Source organism: Mus pahari, chromosome X, assembly GCF_900095145.1.
Source record: "Mus pahari chromosome X, PAHARI_EIJ_v1.1, whole genome shotgun sequence".
NCBI lineage: Eukaryota > Metazoa > Chordata > Mammalia > Rodentia > Muridae > Mus > Mus pahari.
Genome location: NC_034613.1, coordinates 2,226,260 through 2,236,776, shown reverse-complemented (window position 1 = coordinate 2,236,776; position 10,517 = coordinate 2,226,260). Strand labels below are relative to the sequence as shown.

The window sequence follows — 10,517 nt, the reverse complement described above, 5'->3', positions numbered from 1 at the left end:
GTTTAATTATTCTTTTAAACATTTGAATTTTGTTTTGAGATAGAGCTCTGGCTGGTCTAGAAGTTGCTATGCAGCCAGGCTGGCCTCAAACTCAGAGATCCTCCTGCCTCTGCCTCCTCAGTGCTGGGATTAAAGGCGTGTGGCTTTAATGTGAATTTTATGTGTATGGGTGTTTTGCCTACATATATGTCTATGTATGCCTGATGCCTGTATGCCTGTTGCCTGTAGAGGCCAGAAAATGGTGCCAGATCCCCTGGAACTGGAGTCACAGATGGTTGTGAGCTCCCATTTGGGTGCCGGGTACCAAATCCAGGTCCTCTAGAAGACCAGCCAGTATTCTTTTTTGGTGTTTTGTTTTGGTTTTTGAGATGGGGTTTCTCTGTATAGCCCTGGCTGTCCTGGAACTTGTAGACCAGGCTGCTCTCAAACTCACAGAGATCCACCTGCCTCCTGAGTGATGGGAGGAGTAGTGTGTGCCACCACTGCCCAGCAGCCAGTACTCTTAAAACAGCAAGCCATCTGATATTTAAAGAGTCACAAGGGGCTGGTGAGATGGCTCAGCGGTTAAGGGCACTGACTGCTCTTCCAAAAGTCCTGAGTTCAAATCCCAGCAACCACATGGTGGCTCACAACCATCTTTAATGAGATTTGACTCCCTCTTCTGGAGTATCTGAAGACAGCTACGGTGTACTTACATATAATAATAAATGAATCTTTAAGGGCTGGGGAGATGGCTCTGTGGGTAAGAGCACCCGACTGCTCTTCCAAAGGTGCAGAGTTCAAATCCCAGCAACCACACGGTGGCTCTCAACCATCCTTAACAAGATCTGACTCCCTCTTCTGGAGTGTCTGAAGACAGCTACAGTGTACTTACATATAATAAATAAATAAGGGGCTGGTGAGATGGCTCAGTGGGTAAGAGCACCCGACTGCTCTTCCAAAGGTCCGGAGTTCAAATCCCAGCAACCACATGGTGGCTCACAACCATCCATAACAAGATCTGACTCCCTCTTCTGGAGTGTTTGAAGACATCTACAGTGTACTTACATATAATAAATAAATAAATCTTTAAAAAAAAAAAATAAATAAATAAATAAATAAATAAATCTAAAAAAAAAATAAATCTTTAAAAAAAAAGATTTCAGGGGATAACTCAGTAAAGAATGAATCAGAGCCACAGGCAAGGCCAGGATTGTTCCCCAAAACAGAAAAATAAATATCCTTATTTGTTAAAAAAAAAAGAGTCACAAAAGTCAGTTCTGTGCATGGCAGCTTGGAACTTTGGAGTGCCAATGAATCCATTCTTTGAACAGGCTTGGGCTCTGAAAGGCGGAAACTTCTTTCTGTAGAATACCTGGGCCATTCCAAAATGGCAAATAATATAAGTTGCTGAAATCACTGGAGAAACTACAGAGGGAAACACAGGTTCCAGAGCTGACAAGAGGGCTTAGTTAAGGGCAGTTGCCCCCAAGCCTGCTAAGCTGACTGTATTCCTCAGGACCCACATGGAAAGAGAGCTGAGTCATGTCAGTAAGCTGTCCTTTGCCCTCTCCATGGCCTCCCAGCCTCCCAAACACACATGAAATGAATAAGGAGATGTAATTTAAGACTGTTTAGAGCAAGGCATGGTGCCATGTGTCTTTAATCTCCGCACTCAGGAAGCAGAGGTAGGCAGATCTCTGAGTTGGAGGCCAGTTTGGTCTACATACATAGCGAGTTCCAAGACATCCAGAGCTATACAGACAAACCAACCTACCTACCTATCTATTTATATAAAATTTTAAAAGAAAACATAGGTTCCAGAAATTGCAGCACAGCTCTGAGACCTATGAGGGCATAGAAAGTAGCCTTTTATTTTTTTAAATGTCTTTCTCTTTTATTTGCTTTTAGTGCATTGGTGTTTTGCCTGCATGTATGTTGTATTCCCTAGAATTGGACTTAACGACAGCTGCAACTTGCCATGTAGGTGCTGAGAATGGAACCTAGGTTCTTTGGAAAAGTGGCCTGTGTGGCATTTAACCACTGAGCCATCTCTCAAGCCCACAGAAGGCAATCTAGAGCTGGTATGTTTTGAAAGACGGATAGCTGGAGGCAGCAAATACAGTCTAGGCTAGGGAAATGGAAATGCAAGTTAGTACGGCCCTTCCCTTTTCTCCAGCACACCTTAGAAAGAGTCTTTGCCTGCTCTTGGACTGAAGAAATCACCCGAATCTCAGGTACAGGTGTCCAGACAGCAACTATCCTAGGAGAAAATGTGGGCAGCCAGGGGCTGTCAGTCCTCCAGATTCCAAGACTGCTGGGTACTCTGAGGGAGACTGCCTCCTTTTAAAGAGCTCTTCCCCTGAGGCTTTTTTTTTTTCTTCAAGACAGGGTTTCTCTGTGTAGCCCTGGCTGTCCTGGCACTCACTCTGTAGACCAGGTTGGCCTCGAACTCAGAAATCCGCCTGCCTCTGCCTCCCAAGTGCTGGGATTAAAGGCGCGAGTCACCACCGCCCGGCCCCCTAAGGCTTTGATGGGTCCTTACTAGAACACTTGCAGGCCTAAGAGAGCGGCATGAATAATGACTACTTCTGTAGTGCTAGGGCCCACATAGTTTGGCTCATCCCTCACACTTCTCAAAGTGCAGGTAAGTGAACAGGTGGGAGCTTGATCCCAGCATTCCTGAATGCAGTTTGGCAGCTAAAGTAGCAGGTAACTTTAGTCCTTTGAACTCATGACTAGAATATACATAGTGAAACTATTGGCAGAGAAAAGTAGACTGGAAGTATCAGCTATTTATTTATTTATTTATTTATTTATTTATTTATTTATTTATTTATTTGGTATCAGCTATTTATGACAGTATAACAAGTTACTTTCATACTTAGCAGCTCAAAACAACAAGGATTTATTTGTCCTGCAGTTTCCAAGGGTCAAGAATCTGAAAGTAGCTTAGTTGGGTGGCTTTGTCCCAGGATTGTTCTGAGGTTTCAGTTGAGTTGTCACCTTCACTTCCATTAGGGCCCATTCATAGGGCTATACTGGCAAGAGCCTTTTGGTGGGGTTCCTCACATGAGACTTAAGCACACAGATGAGATCATGACCAAGATACAAATTACAAGACAGAAATTACACACACACACACACACACACACACACACACACACAGCCTTTACCTTCTGTAGCTGGCAAGCAAGCTGCTAGGATTACAGGTCTGGACCACCACAACCAGAATTTGCACTGCTAGGGATTGGATGCAGGATTTTATACGTGATATGCAGACATTTTACCAACTGAGTTATATAAGTACAGAAAATGGAAATTAAAATGAAATATTAGGACTAAGTCCTGATATAATAGGAGTTAGCTGGAGAGATAACTCAGTGGTTTAAAACACTGGCTGCTTTTCCAGAGGGCCTCGGTGCAATTTCCAGGACCCATATGGCAGCTCACAACCATCTATAACTGCAGTCCCAGGGGATATGACTTCCTCTTCTGGTTTCCAGGGACACCAGGCATATTATGCACAGATGTACATATAGGCACAACATCCATACACTTAAATTTTTAAAATCCCAAATAATCATAACTGCTAAGGCATAGCAGCATACACTTTTTCTTTCTTTCTTTCTCTCTTTTTTTTTTTTTTTTTTTTTTTTGGTTTTTAAAGACAGGGTTTTTCTGTATAGCCCTGGCTGTCCTGTAACTCACTNTGTAGACCAGGTTGGCCTCGAACTCAGAAATNCNCCTGCCTCTGCCTCCCAAGTGCTGGGATTAAAGGCATGCACCACCTCCGCCCGGCTTAGCAGCATACACTTTTAATCCTAGCACTTGGGAGGTTGAGACAGAAGTATCTCACAGTTGAAGACAGATTGAGGGCTGGAGAGATGGCTCAGTGGTTAAGAGCACTGACTGCTCTTCTGACAGGTCCTGAGTTCAAATCCCAGCAACCACATGGTGGCTCACAACCATCTGTAATGAGATCTGATGCCCTCTTCTGGAGTATCTGAAGACAGCTACGGTGTACTTACATATAATAATAAATGAATCTTTAAGGGCTGGGGAGATGGCTCTGTGGCTGCTTGTGGACGTTGTACATCGTGGTGCGGAGCCTAGTGCGCACCACGATGTACAACGTCCACAAGCAGCTAAGCCAGGGCTACACAGAGAAACCCTGTCTCGAAAAACCAAAAACCAAAAAAAAAAAAAAAAAAAAAAAAACAGACAAACAAAAAAACAAAATTAAAGTCCATAGTTATCTCTAGTCTCACCTCTCCAGAAGCTGAAGCAGGAGGATGACTTGAGCCCAGGAGTTTGAGGCCTCTTAGGAGACTTAGCAAGATCCCATTTTCAAATAAATAGATAAAGTTAGTCATAGTGGTGCACATCTGTAGTGCTAGGTAGGAGGGCTGAGAGTGTGAAGCTGTCCTGGGCAATGCAGTGAGGTCCAAGCCAACCTAGGATACATAGAGACCCTGTCTCTTTCCCTTCCCTATACCTGCTCTCTCTCTCTGTGTGTGTGTGTGTGTGTGTGTGTGTGTGTGTGTATGTGTGTGTGTGATATGTAAATAAAGATGTTTCATGCTCTTTGCTGGGAAGATGTATTAGGTATCTATTGATATCAAATTGGCACAAAGCTTAATGAGTATATTAGGCATGCTGCTGCATGCATTTTGTTCTAGCCTATGTGAGGCTCAAGGGGCCAGGGAACTAAGCGCCAATTCACAAATTGAGTTACAAAGTCAGACCTTGTCTCGAGACAAAACAAACATCTGTGGTTTTAGAGGGCCAGGGTTCTGGGATTGGCCTAGCTAGGTGACTCTGATTCATAGCATTCATATACCATCCATCCAGGTGCATCCAGCACCTGGATGTGTCAGCCTACACAGTAGGTGTGGATCCACTTCTAGGAAGGCCTGCTCCTGTACCTCTTGTCAGTATATCACAGTTCTGTGCCACTTTAGTCCCCTCTACAGGACTGCTCTTGATAAACCAGCGAACATGTCACAGAAAGCTCAGTCTGCATGAGAGAACAGAAAAGCAAAGTGCCTTTTAATGACCCAGTCACGACACACTCTGACTCGTGCTTCAATTATTTTGCACATTACAATTGCTCCCCTAAGTCTAGTCCATACTCAAGGGGCAAGAGAACTAGGCTCCAATTCTTTTGTCTGGCGTTTTTTCTTGGGAGTTTGGCAGATGGGTGTAACTAATTAGGTAGCCCAGGCTGGCCTTAAATGCAAGAACCTACTGCTTCAGGCTCCCCAAGTGCTAGGATTTCTGGTCTAAGTTATAACCTACTAAGGTGCCAGATCTTAATGGGAACAGTATCAGTGCGCACATACCTTAAACACACATGTAATATGTTATTCTCAACTCTACATTAAATGCAACTTCAAAAATCGTCCAATTTTTGTTTGCTTATTTGAATATGGGGTCTCACCATAGGCTAAAGTTAGCCTGGAACCTGTTAAAGCTCAAATTCACAACCCTGCCTCAGTTTTCTGGAAGATGGAGATGAGGCATCTGGTTCATGGCACAGTAAGACCAGACACAGCTCTCTCTCTTTGTTGGGATCTAAGCCAAGGGACTTGCACACACTAGGAAGGCACTCTGCCACTGAGCTGAACCCTATAGAAGGACTGAAGACCTTCAACTAAAAGCAAAACTATACAGCTAACATAATAAGTTGCAGAAGAGTATCTTTGGGATCTGGGCAGGGAGGATTTCTCTAAAAGTATAGACAAGTTGGTTATGGTGATGATCCCAACACTGAAGAGGGCGAGGCAAAAGGTTTATAAGTTCCAGGGTGACCTGAGCATACAGTGAGGGACAGACCACAGGGTGAGAAATATTAGAACAAAAAATATTCAACTAAAGATAACTACTTACAAATTTAATAAAAATCTATGAAAATCACCGAGAAATGTGGGAGTACGCTTACCAGGAATTGTAGATGAATAACATCTAAAGGTTAGCAAATCTATTTGTGGTGGGGCTGCTGGGGGAGTGGGGAACAGGCCTTTACAATGTTGAACAAATTCATTCTAGGTGAACAATGTAGAGTCCCTGGAGGCAAACAAGTTATTAGACACTGAAGACTGGGAAAGATCAAATTGTCAGGCAGTGGACTTAAGACACGACTTGCTTTGGATTTCATTATGTATTGCAAAAGTTCATCCTTTGGATCAAGAACCAGTATCCTGAATAGAGAGCAAAATTCGTTTGGTGGATTGGGATTTGCACCCTTTGAAGCTAGGCTAACTGGCTTGCTGAACGCATATCAGGCGTAAAGAGACTGTCAGATAAGGATGCAAACTTAAAGTCAGAGGATGACACCACGGGAAGGAGTCCCATAACACACAGCTAGATGTTAGGGGGAGGAGGGGCTAAGCATTCGGAAATGTAAGGTTTGACAGGAAGAACTCTGAAGGCCTAGGGGCCTTACGGGTTATGCGGTTAAAGGTTGAAAAAGAAAAGATTGGTTTCTGAGGACGGCAGTTCGCTGGCACCGCTCTACTGTCAGTTAGGACTTCCTATGGAAAGGGAGAAATGACGTCAAAGATACTGAAAATGACGTCAGGGAGGAAAAGGCTGTATGGAGTCAACCGTTTGAGATGGAAAGAGGGCCAGTCTCTCCGGCAGAAAGGAGATGCTTACGGGAGAACGCACTGAACTCATAAAGTTCCTCTCGATTCCCGGAAGCGGCGAGGCGAATTGCTGCCCCCGCCTTCCTCCTCCTCTTCCCAACCCCCCGCTGGCCTCAACCAATGAGCACGCACGCCAGGGCGCGCTGGGGGACGTTGTGTGACGTCTCGGCTACGCACGCTTTATCAGGCGTCTTCCCGCGCCGCAGTCTCTCTGTTCTCCCCGTTCCTTGGAGCTCGCGGTCTCTGTCGTCTTCTGACTTTTACTTTCCAGGTAAGCGCGTTCGCCTTGCTCAGCGGTCGTTCCCCACCTCACATCCTTGCCCTCCATGGGCGAGGGACGAGGGCAGGAAGAGTTGTGGCCGCTGACATTTAGGCTTGAGCTCCGGGGAGGGTTAGTCCCGGGCTCGAAGGCAAAAAATGTATTCATTGTGAGGCCGATGTGCTGCATCGGAACGGGAGGGATGCCGGAAGGCACGGGCTCGGGCGGCGGCAGGGACCACGCGCCAACCTGTACCGGCTGTCCCTTCCCACGTGACCGCCGCCATCTTGTTCTGCGGGGAAAGAGGAAATGAATTGCTGCTTTAGGCCTGCGCGACCGTGCAAAATGACGGGCGTGGCGGCCTGGGATGTTGTGGGCATGCGCGATAGGAGTCATCAAATGGCGGATGGGCTCACCCAACCTTACTAGTTCCCGCCTTTTCTGCTCCCGAGCCCCTTGCTGTTTGAATTGTTTCTTTTAACCCATTTTCTGTCTACCACTGTAATTCTCCGGGTGTTGTACACCTCACTACTTGCCACATTGACTCCCCAATATTTCGTCCACTCCCTTTAGGACTTGCCTTCTGCCATGTCTTCTGAAGAAGGGAAGCTCTTCGTGGGAGGGCTCAACTTCAACACCGATGAACAGGCACTTGAAGACCACTTCAGCAGCTTTGGGCCTATCTCTGAGGGTGAGTCATGGACCAGCCCCGGGGTTGAGGGTTGGTGGAGAAGAGCTAGTAGAGAACTAAAACCTGAAATTCTCCTTAACTTCCATGTCTGTACGGTAACGGTTAGACTGCGAGAAATGCAATTGGATCCAGGAATTTAAGGGGAGAAGGGGTTGGCAGGGTCCTAATTCTCCCAAGTACTATTTTAGCTGTGGCTGGCTATTAATTTCCACTTGGATGTTAGGGTTCTAACATTTGTCTTTCTGCCCCTCCTCCCAGTGGTTGTTGTCAAGGACCGGGAGACTCAAAGATCCCGGGGTTTTGGCTTCATCACCTTCACAAACCCAGAGCATGCCTCAGATGCGATGAGAGCCATGAATGGAGAGGTGAGGCCTCCTGCCTGCACAGGGGCCATCTCCCTGTCTGCCACTTTCTTCGTTCTTTCTGTTTTCCCTCTATGTCTGCCAGGGGCAGCGTGGCCACTCACAGGAGCATGACTGCCTTCTGTTCTAGGGGGTGGAGGGCAGCGGCAGACAGAGCCGGGCTGCCTGGGAGGCGACGACTGGTCCTGCATGAGGCGGAGAAGCCACCTGTGGATGGTTGACCTGCTCTGGGCTTAGGTAGTAGAGTCTGCAGAGCTGTGGGCCTGGCAGAGGACCGGAGAGGACCTCGTGAGTCTGCTGGCATGGACTCTGAAGCCTCAAACCGAGAGAGGTGTCTAGCCCTAATAGTCGGGCAGCTTAGAGAAGTGGGGAGGAGACGTCAGCCTGAGTTCAGTCAAGATGTAAGTAGTAGCAGGGGAGAACGGTGGATTCAGGTCCTTTTGTGGGATTCCGTAGCTCCCGGTGAAGCCATTCTGGTCAGCGGAGCTTGGCTTGGACAAGGCACCCAGAATTTGGTGCCCAGCAGGAATTTCTGGGCTCTTGCCTACGCCTACCTGCCTGTGCCCATTCTTCCTTCATCACTACTCTGACTGACTGACAATTCCTTGTGTCTGTCTCCTTCCCATACCTAGTCCCTGGATGGGCGCCAAATCCGAGTTGATCACGCAGGCAAGTCTGCCAGGGGATCCAGAGGGGGTGCCTTTGGTGGGCGTGGTCGCAGTTACTCTAGAGGTAAGTATAGTCATGATTTGATTATAAGATTAGATAGAGCTATTTAATGTGAAGAGCCTATGTCTGAACAGTTACTACTTGGATATTTTTTTGTAGGTGGTGGAGACCAGGGATATGGAAGCGGAAGATATGACAGTCGACCTGGAGGATATGGATATGGGTATGGACGGTCTAGAGACTACAGTGGCAGGTGGGTATTGAGAGGTTGGGATAGTCAGGTACCAGTGTTCTTCAATGTAGTTTATACTGAAAATGGGGATTTTACATTGTGCTCATATTTCACGTGTTCTGTTTATACTTTTTGGGGGAGGGAGGTTCGAGACAGGGTCTCTGTATATATAGCCTTGGCTGTCCTGGAACTCACTTTGTAGACCAGGCTGGCCTCGAACTCAGAAATCTGCCTGCCTCTGCCTCCCAAGTGCTGGGATTAAAGGCGTGCACCACCACGCCCGGCCTTAAAGTACTGTGTCGTGTGGCTTGGATATGTCAAAGATCAATTGCCCGTGCCCACCATGTACCAACCTCATCACCTGAAAACTGGCTAACATTTCTATTGTGAATCTGCTATTATGAAATTTGACATGTATAGTTTTTAATGTTTAACATCTACAATGTAGAATACATTTTCGTAAAACAATATCGCTTTTTCCCAGAAGCCAGGGTGGCTATGACCGCTACTCAGGAGGAAATTACAGAGACAATTATGACAACTGAGATGGGGCATGCACACAAAATGTAGGTGAGACCTCTAGATTGGCACTGTGTCAATCTGTAATCATCAGACCCTCTTCTCTTAGCCTTTTGCTTGTCTTCTCGCCACACTGCCCTTTATCTCTGCCGCTTTGATGGCTTATCCACCCAGTCTGCCAGCCACTTGGCTGCTCTTGCTGTTTCGTGCATGCCAGAGCTAGTTGCAGGGGGCGGAGGGCCGGGCATGGTAGAAGTAAAAAGAGGTGGTGTGGTGCATCTTTATCAACTCTGGGAGGTGAGCATGTTATCAGTCTGTTTCTTCCTGACAACAAAATTCTACCCCTTCTTACTATTCTCAGATACACAAGGAATAACACTTCTGATCCAGGATCGTCCTTGCAAATTGCTGTATTTATAAAGATTTTTGGAGCTGCGCTGAAACGTCTGTTTTAGTACATCAAGTTCTATTTTTGAATTGAGCTCCCAAGGTAGTTTGTTAAAGAACTTTTAGAAAGCTCCATGTGTTCTTTAAACATTTTTTCCCTTTTAAAGACAAATTTTAAGACATTTGTTAAAGTCCCAATATTTTTCCTTTTATCAGAATTTTTGTTTAGGCACTCAGGATTATTGTTTCTGGCCAAAAGAAAAAAGTGGCCAGGCTAAATCAGTTTTTAAAGTTGATGTGTATTTAGGGACATTTTAAAACCTTGTAAACAATGTTTATCATGGCCAGAAAGTGATTTCTGAATGTACCTATGAACAATCCGAGTCAAGATCATGATTACTTAGAGATGTTTTTTATTAAAGATCACCATCCTGATTATATAGAAGAGCTTCTTTAAAATGTTTGTGAATGTCATTTTTTAATACTGGAAGAAAAAGTATTCTGTTGTGTCTGATGTGTTTAGGATGTCCTTTATGGAGCTAATTAAAAGATGAAACCTGAACACAAATCAATACTGATAATGCTTTTTCCTTATTCAACCCAGTTTACAATTTAGAGCTAGAGGCAAGTCAGGAAGATGGAGCTTGGAAAATATTTCTGGGATGGGCAGGAACTGTCAGAAGGGTTGAGGCTTGAATTTGAAGTTAGTAAGTTTGGGTATATGGTGAGACCTGAGATGTGGATGCAGACAAAAGGCAATTGGGACTAG

The 10,517-nt window shown here is 45.6% G+C and overlaps 1 protein-coding gene and 1 long non-coding RNA gene across 5 annotated transcripts; one reads left to right on the top strand and one right to left on the bottom strand.

Moving 5' to 3' along the window:
- Nucleotides 1-4,500: 4,500 nt before the first annotated feature.
- Nucleotides 4,501-7,112, bottom strand: LOC110313396. Its single transcript, XR_002380107.2, has 3 exons — nt 6,807-7,112; nt 5,924-6,048; nt 4,501-4,999 (listed from the first exon to the last, which is right to left on the bottom strand). It is a non-coding gene; the product is annotated as an uncharacterized LOC110313396 (long non-coding RNA).
- Nucleotides 6,666-10,316, top strand: Rbm3 (RNA binding motif protein 3). 4 transcript variants are annotated; one of them, XM_021187542.1, is made up of 7 exons: nt 6,666-6,900; nt 7,462-7,579; nt 7,838-7,944; nt 8,574-8,673; nt 8,770-8,863; nt 9,330-9,408; nt 9,723-10,316. In XM_021187542.1, the coding sequence occupies exons 2-6, from the start codon at nt 7,477-7,479 to the stop codon at nt 9,385-9,387; spliced, it is 462 nt and encodes a 153-aa protein (XP_021043201.1). In that variant the 5' UTR covers nt 6,666-6,900; nt 7,462-7,476; the 3' UTR covers nt 9,388-9,408; nt 9,723-10,316. The 4 variants fall into 4 exon arrangements, with proteins under 4 accessions (XP_021043201.1, XP_021043197.1, XP_021043202.1 ...); XM_021187538.1 differs by having other exon boundaries at nt 9,327-9,408; nt 9,723-10,310; XM_021187543.2 differs by having other exon boundaries at nt 9,330-9,412; nt 9,723-10,235.
- The last annotated feature ends 201 nt before the right edge of the window (nt 10,317-10,517 follow it).

Bases quoted from the DNA above. Each gene is read 5' to 3' on its own strand.
- Rbm3 (XM_021187538.1), top strand. From the start codon at position 7,477: ATGTCTTCTGAAGAAGGGAAGCTCTTCGTGGGAGGGCTCAACTTCAAC. The intron at 7,580-7,837 runs GTGAGTCATGGA...CCCTCCTCCCAG, and splicing joins CTTTGGGCCTATCTCTGAGG to TGGTTGTTGTCAAGGACCGG. The intron at 8,674-8,769 runs GTAAGTATAGTC...ATTTTTTTGTAG, and splicing joins TGGTCGCAGTTACTCTAGAG to GTGGTGGAGACCAGGGATAT.